Source organism: Suricata suricatta, chromosome 3 (genome assembly GCF_006229205.1).
Source record: "Suricata suricatta isolate VVHF042 chromosome 3, meerkat_22Aug2017_6uvM2_HiC, whole genome shotgun sequence".
Taxonomy (NCBI): Eukaryota; Metazoa; Chordata; class Mammalia; order Carnivora; family Herpestidae; genus Suricata; species Suricata suricatta.
Genome location: NC_043702.1, coordinates 173093775 through 173108045, shown reverse-complemented (window position 1 = coordinate 173108045; position 14271 = coordinate 173093775). Strand labels below are relative to the sequence as shown.

General features: G+C 58.8%; 1 protein-coding gene across 1 annotated transcript in view; it reads right to left on the bottom strand.

Annotated features, from left to right (window-relative positions):
- Window positions 1-7244: 7244 nt before the first annotated feature.
- FCRL5 (Fc receptor like 5) overlaps window positions 7245-14271 on the bottom strand; it is a 35789-nt gene continuing 28762 nt past the window's right edge. Inside the window, 7 exon segments of the mRNA XM_029933444.1 lie at window positions 7245-8045; window positions 10298-10366; window positions 10528-10610; window positions 11530-11557; window positions 12139-12255; window positions 12671-12949; window positions 13826-13938. Coding sequence (XP_029789304.1) covers window positions 7894-8045; window positions 10298-10366; window positions 10528-10610; window positions 11530-11557; window positions 12139-12255; window positions 12671-12949; window positions 13826-13938 — 841 coding nt within the window. The 3' untranslated portion in view covers window positions 7245-7893.

The following is a 14271-nucleotide window of genomic DNA, read 5'->3' as shown; positions in this document are numbered from 1 at the left end:
TAGTGCAGAGCCCAGTGTGAAGCCGAAACTCACGACCCTGTGATGGAGACCTGAGCAAGATCAAGAGTCAGAAGCCCAACCGACTGAGCCACCCGGGCGCCCCTAAAGTGAGTCAAGTTTCAAATTAAAAAATGACTCAGTGTGTGGTTGTCATGTTTATAGTGAACGGCCTCAATGGACCAGCACAGGTGAAGGCTCCCTGGTCCCATCGAATTCCAAGTCACCGAGTTCGTTCCTGGGAAACCACCACCCACGGCATGCAATCCACACCACCTTGCATTTCATTGCTCGGTTTATGGTTTTATCCTTTAAGTTTTCATTGTTATTCGAGAAGTATGAGGTGCAGGGATTTTGTATTTGCACACATTTGAGTCGTGCAGTAGTCAAATTATTTTATTTATTTATTAAAAAACTTTTTTGATGTTTTTTATGTATTTGTTTATTTTTAATTTATTTTTGAGAGATAGAGAGAGAGAGAGAGCGCAAGCAGGGAAGGGTCAGAGAGAGAGGGAGACACAGAATCTGAAGCAGCTCCAGGCTCTGAGCTAGCTGTCAGCACAGAGCCTGATGCAGGGCTTGAACCGACAAACCGTGAGATCTTGACCTGCACCGAAGCCAGACACTCAACCGACTGAGCCACCCAGGCGCCCCAAATTATTTTAAATCAACACTGAGTTCAAAGTGGGCCCGGGGAGTTTTAAGAGGATCAGGATCCTGGTGGGAAGATCCGCATCCATAGTGCCAGCGACACCCGGTGGCTCGAGGCGGAACTGCAGCCGCGCTGAATGGCTCCTCTTGGACACACTCTGCCTTCTGGGGATGGAGCCTTGACTTGGGGTGACCAGCAGTCCCTCGCCTCCACCGTCCCGTCATGCACGCTGCGGCTCCGGCCACTGGAAGCAGCTATACGGAGGGAAGTGGGCATCATGTGTCTTTTAGAGGAAGTTTCCAGGAAGGCATTTTAAGAATCACAGGGGTCCCACGACGCATGCAGCTTGGCTAGCCGCGCCCTGGACTGCGGCTGTGGGTAGTAAGTGTCCTGCCGGCAGAAGAGTTCAGCCAGCATCTGTGGAGATGCTCACGACCCCCGTCCAGCGGGGGCTGGGACCGGCCCAGGCTCCTGGCCACCGTCAGAAGCTGGCCCTTTGGGGAACGGGGCTTGAGGTCTCCTGCTGGTGGCCGAGTGCAGTGACATCAGGGAGTTAGAGCTAGAAGCCGCACTGACACTCTGGTGACCTTTGTGTGACGAGACGCGGCGCCCGGGGGCCAGCACTCTGACCAAATAGGGCAAAGAACTTATGCGCGCCTCTGCTTTAAGGAGACTCTGGCCGGTTACCCCACGTCCCCTTTCCACCATCATGGCTGCCGAAACCCCCCTCTTCACGGAGGGGCCCTGGGCCCTGCTCACCTCTTGCCTGCGGCTGGAAGAAAGCCACACCCACGGCTTCCTCACGAGGGACAAGGGCAAGTTGGTCACTTTGTGCCCCGTTGTTGCCCAAAGAGCCGCAGAGGGGAGGTGAGGAGCACACAGCCCTCCGCCTCCTCCCTCCCCAGGGGCTCTCTCTGCATGCTTCTGGGCTGTGAGGGGGAGTGCTGGCTGCTCAGTCCCCCTCCCCTTCCAACACAGGCCTGCTCTCTGGCTGAGAGCTCAAGAAGGACTGGAAAGAGCCCCGGGAGGCGGAGCTTTCTCCCGGGGGGCGGAGCTTTCTCCCCGGGGGCGGGGCGAGGCCAGCCTCTGCTCCTGTAGGTGTCACTCAGACCCCGCAGGGCATCTCGCCGCCTGTCCAGGGCTCCGCTGGGGGCCCCTCCGCACAGTCCTGCAGCTGGCCAGCCAGGAACGGTCTGCCGGTGGGGGACAGATGACCTGTTGGGGCTCCGTGCCCCTGAGCCAGGCTGTGAAACGCTCCGTTTCGGTTGTCACGTATTTGCTTGCTGTGTACTTTTCTCAAGCTCCACCTCGTTCATTTCGAGATTCTTGGGAGGAAAATCTTGCTCTGAAACCTCCCCGTGTGTGTATTCTCGCCAACCCTTCTAGAAAACACTGCTGGCGATGAAGCCTGCCTCACTCACTGGCCACACGGAGGCCGCCCATCCTGCCGTGTGTCGGTCACTGAGCCTGCACCTGCGGGGTGACTGCGTCCCTTGAGGGTGGCCTGTGCGCTCCGTCCCCCCCCTCACAGGCTCGCTGGCTCTCGGGGGCCTCACGTGAAGAACAGGAACTGGAGAGCCCTTTCCTTCTGCAGCTGGTGACCTCATGATGCGGCCCCAGGCCCAGGGTGGCCCGAGGGTCCCAGGAGGGTCGGGGGGGGGGTGTCACCAGCCTTCCTGTGACCAGTCTCGGCCCCCCTACCCTCCCCCAGGGCCCAGGGCCCAGCTCCCTCTGCTTCCACTTCCGGGTGGGGCTCTTCCTCCCTCGTCCCTGACTGCGGACGTAGCTCCCTTGTGCCTGGATATTTCTGGGTCTCCTTCAGGATTTTACTGCTTTTTGATCTGGGGAATCAGACTAGGGGCTCAAAATGGGCAAGTGACAAAATTTAAGACTCCTGGGGCGCCTGGATGGCTCAGTGGTTTCAGCTCAGGTCATGATCTCAGGGTCATGGGTTTGAGCCCCGTGTCTGGCTCTGTGCTGACAGTGAAGAGCCTGCTTGGGTCTCTCTCTTTCTCTCTCGCTCTCTCTCTCTCTCTCTGCCCCTCCCCCGCTCACACACATACACACACTCTCAGAATAAATAGAAACATTAAAAATAAATATTAAAAAAAATGCTTAGATAAACTCAAGAACCCCTGCAGACGTCACCCGCGGCTGACGAGCGGCTGGGAGTCTGTGAGACCCTCACAGGCAGTGGCCCGGGGGGGGGGTCACCAGTGGACGGAGCGGAGACGGGGTGGGGGCCGTGGCCAGAGTCCCTGGTGTCCGTCTCCACTGCTGGTGGGAGCTGGGACCGGGCGGGTCTTGTTCAGACACAAAAGAGGAATTACAGCAACAAGAGCTCTGTGTTAGGTTGAGGTTTTCAGAAAACATTCACAAATCCCTAGAATGTTTGTTTGGTGGAAGAGAGCAGTGCAGTCGGTCCTTCGGCTCCAGGATCTTCTAGCCCGTCCTCCGGCGCCAGGCTGGGGGCGGCCACACCCGGAGCCGGCATCGCTGGCGCAGACGACTGCAGCTTCCCGATCAGCTCTAGCTTTTACGCCGATCGACTTCTTACGGCCTCAGTAACGCATCGAACGTCTCCTCCTTCCAACTATTGAAAATCAAGGTCTTACTGGTGTCATTCTGCAAAAACGAAGTCTTCTCTTCCTGTGGGTTGTTAGGAGTTTGAGGTGCGAACGAGACAAAAACCAAAATCAAAACCAAAGTGCAAACAATAGGCAACAAAAGAGTTTTGCCCTGAGGATTTTTCTCTAAATCTCAATAGTGGGGACTTTCCTGGTGACAAGCGGTCTTGGCCACCGGGGGCTGCTGGGCTGGCCAGCTTCTCCGGAGGAACAGAGCCAATGGGCCAGACGACGCCCCGCGGAGAGGAAGAGGCGGATGAGGAGGGTTGGCTCCCTGTGTGCGGAGGCCAAAGAGCCCCAAGGGCGGGACTGGGGAGGGAGAAGGCAGCGCCCCCACTGCAGGATGGTGGACGGTGGACGGTCCCTCTGGCCTCATGTTTCACCTTCTGCTGGGGCCTCACCCGATTGGCTGGTGCCTCCCGCGGTGGCGAGGGTGATGTTTGCTCTGTCTCCGGATGCAAGTGCTATTTCCTTCTGGAGACGCCCTCACAGGCACGCCCGGAATAATGTGGTGCCAGCTGTCTGGGCCTCGCTCAGCCCAGTCAACTGCGCAGAGTTAACAGTCATGGCTGCCATCAGGCGGGGGGCTTAGACCGCTCGCTCCCCGTGGGCCCGGGGACTCGGGTCCATCCCCTACGGCAGGTCCTTCACCCGGGCCTCCCCGAGTCACACCGTGTCTCCACAGCCACTTCATTCACCAGCTGATCTTCACGCTGACCACGGACGACAGACCAGAAACGACGTGACACAGACACCTGAGGATTGCTTGGTTTTGGCCCACAGTTTCCGTGCGCACAGACGCACGGAGTGTCCGGCGGGCGAGTCCGAGCGCCGGACCCCACCGTCCTGCCTGATCACAGACACCCAGCCCAGGACCCGAGCTGCCTCGACGTGCTGTCATCTGTCCCTGCGGTGACGTGTGCTGGGGCGCAGTGCACACAGGCCCAGCCTGGCCCCCCGCCGACGCGGCTGTGTCCCCGGGCTGGCGGACGGGAGCGTGCCGCCTGTGGTTTGTGAGGACGCTTCCGCTCGAGGCCCCGCCCCCTGGCACACGTGCTCTCTGGGGCTCTGCTGTGCAAGGATTGCTCCTCTGATGCATGAGTTTCCTGCATTTGGGGCGCTTGTGTCGTTTCCAGCGTTTGGTGACTGTAATCAAAACTGCCAGAAACATTCGTGTGCAGGTTCTGGGTGTAAATGGTGGTTTTCACTGCCCGGGTCAGTGCCCCGGGGGACACGGATTGCTGGCTGTGGCAGTCGGCGTGGGTTTAACTTTATGGGAAACCGCCACAAGGAGAGAACGTTTTTTCAGTTTGTAAATCGTAGTGGTCACTCACCACAACCATTCGGGGCAAGCGCTCTCGTTTTCCCATTCTGCGGTGAGGGCACGAAGCCCCGCTGGCCAGGCGGTGCCCAGGGCACACGCCCGCCAGGCAGCAGATCTCAGGAACTTGGCCTCAGCCCTCTGGCCTCATGCAGCTGCGTCTCTGCGCACTGGCGTCTGTCTGTCCGTCCCCACACTGGCTTCCTCTGCCTTTCGTCCTCACCAGGCTCGCTGCCCCATTTCCTCAGGCACCTTGTCCACCCCGGTGGGTCCTCTCTCTCCTCCTGGCCTTGATCTTTCCCGCTGCCGGGGGCTGCAAACTCGAGAGCTGCAGGTGCGCAGGGCCGCTGCCCAGGGGCCGCGCACTGACGCCAGGCCCTCCTCGCCTGAGTCGGTCAGAGCCCCCAGAGAACGCACTAATGCGTGGCCTCGGGCAAATGATGTAACCTCGGCCTCAGTTTCCCCGTCTGTAAAAGGGACACTGAAGGATACTTATCACAGGGTCTTATTGGGAGAGCTGAGTGATTTCTGCACACGCCTCACGTGCTCCTGACGCTCCTGAATTCTTCAATAAGTAGCCTCTGCTGGGTGGACCCGGGAGGACGGAGCGACACCAGGCAGCGACGGAAGGCGTTAAATCCGGGGACGGGCTACAGGTCAGCCCGCTGTCCCAGGGAAAGAGGGACCTTGGGGAGGAACAGAGGCCCAGCAGAAAGAGAAAGCCGCTGCGACCTGGGAACGGTTGACGTTCTCTTAACCATCAACACGAGGGGGGCCCCGCAGGCACTTGTCCTCTTTGAGGAGCTCCCCCAAATGGGGGTTCATTGTTCTGAGCTGATTGAGGAAAATCCCCAAAGGTGTAATGGAGCCTAGAGGCCGCCGTTATGATTGAAGTGGTGGTTTTCATGTGTCCACGACTGGGCGCCCTGATATCTGGACATTGTTCCGGGCGGGTCTGTGAGGGTGTTTCTGGAAGAGATTAACATCTAGAGCGGATGGAGTGAAGCAGATTGCTCTCCGGAATGTGGGTGGGCCTCATCCGATCAGTGGAAGGCCTGGATAGGACAAGAAAAGCTGAGCCTTGTCCAAGTAAGAGAGAACGTGTCCCGCCTGATTGGCTCCAAGTGGGGACATCGGTTCCTTCCTGCCTTGGACTCAGACTGAACTGTTGGCGGCTCCTGGGTTCCGAGCCTGCTGGCCTCTGGACTGAAACTATACCAGCTCTGAGTCCTCGGTTTGCCGAATGCAAATCTGGGGCTTGTTGGCCCGTCTCCACAGGAGCCAGTCCTGACATATGTCAACACCGCTCTGCTTATGGACCGCTGTGCACCCCTGTTGGTTCCGTTTCTCCCGAGACCCCCCCCCACAATTAAAGCTGAGGGGTGGGGGCCCAGTGGGCCGGCCGCCTGTTCTCTGGGCTAGAACCTGACAGCCCCCCTGCAGGGACAGCCTCGGTCTTCAGAGAAGACCCACGGATCCCACTGCAGGCTCACGTGGGGCCCAGGCGGAGAGGAGGACGAAGGGAACAGGCCCCGGGGCTCAGGACGGACCGCGAACCTTCCCCGGGGACGAGGTGTGACTCGCCGGTCACCGCCTGCTAATTAGGGAAGCGTAGGGGTGCTCAGGGAAGATTCCAGCGCTTCTGCAGCTTTTTGTTGGGCCCGTGGTGCCCACCCAGTAAGGCTGCAGCCGGTCGGGGTGAGGTCAGCGGAAGGAACGTCAGTGCTGACCCGGGCCGGTTCGACCTCCGTGCAGTCTCGCGGGAGCCCCGGGCGGCGGGGTTTCGTCCCTGACACTCCAGCTCCGAAGCGGGGCCGAAGGCCGAAGGGAAACACGTCAGAGGCCACTCCCGGCCATCGGGCACCCGAAGCCGAGAGCCCCTCTCTGCCCCGGAGCCCTCCCCAAGTCACTTCCCGCAGTCGCTTGGGGTTCTGCCGTGTGAGCCCCGGGGACCGCCCCCACCGCTTCCTCCCCGCCGCCCCGGGGCTCCGCCCCCACCGCGCCTTTCCCGCCGGCCCCTGGCCCCGCCCTCCCTGCGCCCTCCCCAGCTGCCCCAGGCTCCGCCCCAACCGGGTCCTCCCCTCGGCCCCGGGCCCGCCCTCCCCGCGTTCTCCCCGCAGCTCAGATGGGTCACTTCTGGCAGTAGCACGCAGGGGGTGCTCTGAAGCTAGGAGCAAAAGGTTCCCCCAGTAAACCCTCAGGGAGGTGCGACGGGGTAAAAAGGAAGGGGAATGTTTTCAGTGCAAACCCCAGGCCCGCGCCTCTGGGTCTGGTTCAGCTCTTGCCTGGGCCCGTGGTGGCGGGAGGGGCACAGGCCCGGGGTGCCCCTCAACCCAACACCAAGGGTCCCAGGTGCTCCAGGCTCCGCAATCAGTGTTTTAGTAAAAGAAAATGAAATCTTAGAAAAGTTGACACAGTAATGCAAGGGGCATAAATGTACGCCCTTCTCCGCGTTCACCGGGTGTGGGTTTCTGCCACATTTGTGCTCTTCCTCTCTGTACACACACACACACACACACACACACACACACACACATAAAAACACACACATGCACACATGCACACACGCACACATGCACAAATGCACACAAAAACACAGACTAACACACAAACACACAGTAAAACACACACTAACATGCACATTCAAAAAGTTCTACTGAATCACTTCAAGGTGTTTCAAATATTTTCAAATATTCTTAAAGTGATGTCAGATCACTGACTTAATGGTATCAATAATAAATAGTTCATGTTCAGTTTTCCCCAAATGCCCCCAAAGTGTCTCCTGTGACTTTTTCTCGACCCAGAATCCGGTCGAGGTTCCTACTGGCTGTCGGGCCTCCTCAGTCCGATGTTCTGACGTGTCTCTGTTGGAATGTGTGGGTCTCCTCGCGGGGATGGGGTGAGCCTCCCGACAGCAGCTCTGCACAGATGGGAGGCGTTCCCGCTCCCACACCGGAGGACTCACGGGAAGGGACAGAGGTGTGGGCCATGTGCACAGGAGCAGGTGTCTGTGGGGGGGCAGGTGTCTGTGGGGGCAGGTGTCCACAGGAAGGGGACAGGTGGCCTCCTCGAGGTCTGGGAACAGGCCCCACTGGGAGTGGTCAGGGAGTGCGTGGGAGGGGGACCCAGAACAAGGCCCCCGCCGAAGCCGGCTAAGGAAGCCAGGGCACTGGACAGAAAGACCACGAGGGGTGGACTGTCACTCAGGAGATGGCAGTGTCCTGCTGTCACGCCGAGGGCGGAGGCCAGGGTCCTTGCCCCCAGGGTGGTTTGCGACGCAGGGGGTGTGTGTGGAGTCAGCTGCGAAGAGCCGTGGAGGCCGGGGGGCGCGCCGCCTTCACCTGGGAGTAGATGACAGACGAGCCCTGGGGGTCGGCAGGCCTGTGGCTGGCGGCCTGGCTGCGGGAGGGCAGGTGGGTCCAAAAGAGCAGAGCAGAGTCCGAGTTCGCTGTGGGAGGAGGAGCAGCGCTCAGCGGGGAAAGGAGGCGGGGGTCCCCGCACCCCGGCCCCAGGTCGGTCCCATCCGGGGCCTCTCTCCACTCAGGCTGCAGCCAGCCGCCCTGTTCCAAGGGGCCCTGCGCCTCCCCGGCCCCCTTCCCACTCTGTTCTCCATGCGGCTCCCCAGGGACTCTGGGAGCAAGGATCGACCTCTCATCTTGTCAGTGCTTTGAGCACAGACCTCTGACAGAGGGGGGACCGTGCCCTTCTGTGGCCTCAGGCAGCTCACGGCCACCTCTGCCCCGGCGGTCTCATCCACACGGTGGGAGTGACAACGTCACGGGCCTCTAAGGTTACTGTGAATCCACCTGAGCTCAGGTGTGTGCCCACCTCCCAGTGTCTGTCACATGTTTCATGGTGGCTGCGTGCTGGGCACAGTGCAGACATACATGTGCATATATTTTCTAAAAAGTCGTTAATGTTTATTTATTTGGGGGAGAGAGAGAGATAGAGATAGAGAGAGCAAGAGCAGGGGAGGGGCAGAGAGAGGGAGACACAGAATCCAAAGCAGCCCTAGGCTCTGAGCTGTCAGCACTCAGCCTGACTCAGAGCTTGAACTCACAGACCACGAGGGCATGACCTGAGCTGACGTCAGATGCTTAAGCGACTGAGCCCCCAGGTGCCCCTCATGTGCATATATTTCTAGCACCCAAATGGTTCTTGGCACATAGGAACTTGTTAACACACGTGGACGTGATGTCAGACGTTATTATTACTTTTACACGGTCTTAAACTGGAATGGAGTATGATGGTCCGCAAGCAGGCTCTCTCCTTTTGGCTTGGCGAGACCATCCAGGCTTCCTGGAACCGCGCCGAGAAGCAGAGCTCAGCCCACTGAGCTGGGACTCAGTGATGCAATGGCTTTGTGACTTCTGGCAGGACATTTAAGGTCCTCTGCCTTCATTCCCTCCTCTGCAAGGTCGGGGTAAGACAGTACTCCCCTCTCAGGGGGTGTACCCGTGAGCGAGCCCATGTGTGTTACAGGTGTGCCACTGACCCAAGAACGGGGACACACACAGTTCACCTGACTTTATAGGAGGATGGGAACCCAGAGTGGGGGGCAGACTGGCTAAGGCCACGCTGCACTCCTTATGGAGCACCACCCTGGGGGGAGTCTGCCCACAAAGCCGGCACTTCCCTCCTGCAGGAGGGAGGGGGGCAGGGACCGGTCTGGCAGACCACCCAGGAGCAGAATGGCACATTCAGACCGCCAGAGCGAGTCATCCTCAACGTTAATGCCCTCTCGCCCCTGAGATGGCGTGGGAGGCAGAGTAATGGCCCCGAGATGGCCGTGTCCTCAGTCCCAGAACCTGTGTGGGTGACCTTGCACAAAGGGGCTCTGCAGATGTGACTAAGATTAAGGACAGGGGCACCTGGGGGGCTCAGTCCGTTAAGCGTTCAACTTTGGCTCAGGTCATGATCTCATGGTTTGTGGTTCGAGCCCCGTGTCGGGCTCTGTGCTGACAGCTCAGAGCCTGAAGCCTGCTTCCCATTCTGTGTCTCCCTCTCTCTCTGCCCCTTCTCTGCTCATGCTCTGTCTCTCTCTCTCTCTCTCTTAAGAATAAACATTAAACAAAATTAAAAGAAAAAAGTTTAAGGACTAGAAATGGGGAGATGGCCCTGCATTATCCAGGTGGGATTTTAGGAACTTCAAATCAGAGAACGTTTCCCGGCCGCGCTCAGAGGGACACCGGACTTGGGACAAAGGGTCAGAGAGCGGCAGCATTGCTAGCTTTGAAGACGGAGGAAGGGGTGTCCTTGAGAAGCTGGAAAGGGCAAGGAGAGACGTTCTCTCCCGGGGCCTCCAGAAAGGAGCGCGGTCCAGGGAGGCGTGGGTCTGACCTCTCACCTGAGACACTGCCCCCCGCACCGCGCCCCACGTCCCGTGCCATTCGCCACGGCAGCAGTCGGAATGGGACAGAGGTAGGACAGGATGGCAGTGCTGTGTCCTGTGACAGCCGGGAGTGCAGAAGCCCTGAGGGCGCAGGTGGCCGGCCCGCCATCCTGAGGCATCGGTGGTGAATGGCAGGGGTGGCACCAAGGTGGCCCTGGGGACCCCAGCAGGCAGGCGGGCACAAGTGCGGGGCCCAGGGACCCTGTATGAGGGCGGCTCTGCGTCCTGTCCGCCCCAGGCCTGCCCGAAGGGTGGAGGCGGAGCCGTGGCGGCCAGCGCTGTCGAAGTCCGGGGTCCCCAGGGCTCACCTGCAGGCCTGTCCCCCTGGTGACCCCTCCGGACCTCCGTGTAGACCACTTCTCCTCCTTTAGGATTTACTGGAAAGAAGTTCAGTGTGAGAGACGGTGAGGTTCTTGCCTCTTGTCTGAGCTACTTCCCCGTCCCCCAGCGGGAGTCCGCACGGCCCCTGGTCGTCTCCTGCCCGCCCCCGCCGGGCCAGCCCCGGGCTCCCTGCCCAGAGGGGGTCTGCAGGGCTCACCATTGCTGTACACCGGCTGCAGCTCCAGCCAGGTTGGGACGTTGTGGTAGGTGGGCTCTCGGGCGTCGGAGTCTGCAGGGCTCCTGCGGGACAGAGACAGCCGTGTCCCCCAGCAGCCCTGACGCAGGACCTGGTGCAATAGTCACGCCCCACTGGCAGGTCCTCGCCAAGCCCAGAGACGTAGATGGACGCATCCCAGACGGTCTGCTGCTGTGACAGGTCACGGTATGTGTCCAGACGTCTGGGCACCGGGGACATAAAGGGCACTGTGCTAACGCCTATAACAATGGTGGGGGGTTCTATTGTTATTCCTTCTCTACAGATGAGAAAATGGTGGCTCCAAGAGATAAAGGGACTTCTTCAAGACCATGTAATGAGAAAGGGCAAGAGCCAGGGCCTGAACCCGGCTCCAAAGCCTCCACTCTCAGAGAGACCCAGATCGCAGGGAAATCAGTCATGATGAGTCGGGGGAAGTCTGCGTGGTTAGGGTGCCGCCACGGGCTTGCCCAGAGGCACTTGGGAGCTCAGGCATGGCCCCCCGGTTAGGCTCTGGGATCCAAGATGGCAGACCTTCTCACTGGCGCCACATCTGGGTGGCGGAGCGGTCTCTCTGGATGGCCAAGTCGTGTGACTCCGTCTTCTCGCCCGTCCCCACAGCAGGTGTTGGCTGGGCTGCTCACATCCAGAGCTTTCTAGGCTGGCTGAGCCAAGATTAGCTTAGGGCCTGGATGGATTCAGTGCTTACGGCGGGCACTCAGACAGCCAGGGCAACAGGAGGGCAGGGTACAAGTTAATAAATCAAAAGGCATTGGCTCTTGATGCAAGAAGGCCTACATAGCTAAGGTTGCAGTGAGGGGGTCTTGGCAATTGCCCTGACAGACGCCAAGGGACACCGCAGCCTGCGGACAGCACAGCCTGTGTCCTCAGTGATAGCCAGACCCAGTTCGTTCTGATCCCCGCGGGCACCTCCCGGAGCACACGGGACCACTGCCTGGGTCTTACCTGGAGGGCTCAGAGGTAGGCCTTCCTCCTGCAAAGGAAAGCAGAGCATTGGAGCCACGGGAGACGCAGGCCTTGGCCAGGGGCACGGCTGCAGGGAGGGGCAGGCGCTGAAGGTGGACCCTCTCTGCTGTGCCCGAGGGAGGCGGCAGATGGCATGAAAACGCCGGAGCATGGCCTCACAGGGGCGGAACTGCAATGTGAGGGAGGATCCCGGACAGAGTCATGGTGGATGGCTGCCGGAGGGGGAGGCAGGCCTGCTCGGCTGTGAAAATACTGCGCACTGAAACACTCAGTGACTCACCAGACCCCGCTGGGATTCTGTTCTCACTCCTGTGTCCCGTCTTCCTTCTTTCCCTCCCATTCCCGGGGGCCTCGTAAAGGGGGAGGGAGGTGCACTCCAGTGAGTGGAGTGGGACAAACTCATCATCAGGGCATCTTCCACGCGCCAGGGCTATTTGGGGAACTCCGGGTTGTGAAGAGGAGTTCCGGGGACCAGCAGGGGAGGTGGGGGTGGGGATGGGGGCAGGGGCAGCAGTGGAGAGCTCAGGGGGGAGCATGAGCCCCAGGGGACGGGGCGGGAGGGCAGGGACTCGAGCAAAGGTTACCCACCTGCCTTCCTGGGGCGCCGGCAGTACAGCAGCAGGGCCACGACCCCGAAGACCAGGGCGCTAAACAGCCCCCCGGTGATGCCAGTAGCAATGGGACCACTTATGCTCCCGGCCAGCCCTGGAAGGGAGACCCGGGTGTGAGCCAGAGGGACAGGCTCGTAGTCCTGACCTGCCCTGAGCCCAGGAGACGGGCTGGGCCTGGGGGCAGTGGGGCGGGATGGGGGGCGCCAGGACTCCCTGGGCAGTGGCACAGGAGATGGCCCTTCTGTCCGAGAGGAGGCTCCTGTCCGTGGCCGAGGCAAGGGCGGGAGGCCAGGGTGGACAGAGCCTCCAGGGAGCGCTCAAGCCAACCATCCTCCTGGGCCTCCTGCTCCCACTCAGGTCCAGCACTTCAGAAATACATCAGAGAGTGACAGCCCAGCGTGGTGCTCCTGTCCCTGAGGGTGTGCTGGCCACACAGCAGCAGGACTACCAGAATGTTCTCAGAGGAGATAGTCTGTTCACATCGGTGGCCCAGGGAACAGGAAACCCACCTGAGATGCTGAGGGACACCGCCTCACTGCGCTGGGCCCCCAGGCCATTGTCAGCCTCACAGGAGTAGTTTCCAGAATGTTCTGCGGTCAGAGAGAGGTTGAAGGACGCTCCTCCTCCAGCGGGGGCCGAGCTGTTCCCCAGGGGGATGTCCTCACGATAAAACCGGTACAGGAGTGGGGGAGAGCCCCTCTGGGCCTCGCAGCGAAGCTCCACCACGTCCCCCACCTGGGCCTGGGCCCCGGGCACCCTAAGGGTGAGGGCGGGGCAGGATGCTGGGACTGAGGGAGACAAAAGCCAATAGAAGTTCCGACTCTAACATACTCATAAAGGAGCAGCAATTATAAATGAATGGCACAAGTCAGATCTGAATCTTAGGAAACAGACTGAAACTTTATACGGCAGCCAAAGCTAATGACCACAATCTACAAAGGCACAAAAATACCCAACAGAACAGGGTAAAAAGGGTATGAGTCACTTAAACCTTCAAATGGCCAGTAGAGAACTATTTTCATTACTAATTAAAGAGATACAAATAAAAACACCCGTCAGATGGGCAAAACCTAAAAGGACAGATTATACCCATAGACTGTGCAGAAGCAAGCGCCTTGGGGTGCTCTGGGCGGGAATGCAAATTGGAGGCACTTTCTGGCACGACCATTCGGCAATACCACCCAAATGTAAAGGGCACATCAACTTCGACCCAACAAATCTGCCTCTACGGCTGCTTCCTTTAGGGATCCTGACATCAGATATGCAAAGGTCTTTGTGCAAGGGTCTCTGTGCTGGAATTTTTATGAGAGCTAAACACTAGACAGCCTAGTTGGTTGACTAATGAAGTATAAGAAACATTCAAGAGCTATTTTTTAAACTAAAGCCAAGATGTTTTAAGTGAACAATGCAAGTTGTGTAATTACGTATAATCTGATTCTATGAAAAAAATTCATACATTTATATTAATAATATATTTGATTATTTCCAGAAAACTAGCCATGAAACTATTAATGGTGGTTGTGTCTTAGAAGTCTGTGGACATGACAGTGCGTGGCTGCAGGTCAAGGGAGACCTTCCCTTTTTACATTCTCCCCACTGTACCATCCGATTTTCTCATGAAGATTTACGTGTTCCTTCAGGATGATCAATTGTTAACAACTCACAAGTTGTGTTGAGACACGGCCATGAAGGATGAAGGAACGCCCCTGTGCAGACTGAGGTGGAGGCCAGGGCAGGCCCACGGCAGCCTGGCTTTCCCATTGCAGGCTGGCTTTCCCTTTACACACAGCCTACTTCCCATCTCTGAGCCTCACCTTGCTCTCCTGCAAATTGGGGGTAAAAGTGGTTTATCTTAAAGGTGAAATGAGATCTCACAGGCCAGCTACTAAGCACAGGGTCAGGCACAAGCAAGGGCTCAGTGAGGATGATGGTGATGATGATGACGAGGATGACAATGACGACAAGGACAATGATAGTGGTGATGGTGGTGATGGCGGTGATGGCGGTGGTGGTGGTGGTGGTGGTGATGATAGTGGTGATGGTGGTGATGGTGGAGGTGGTGGAGATGGTGGTGATGGTGGTGGTGGTGGTGGTGGTGGTGGTGGTGGTG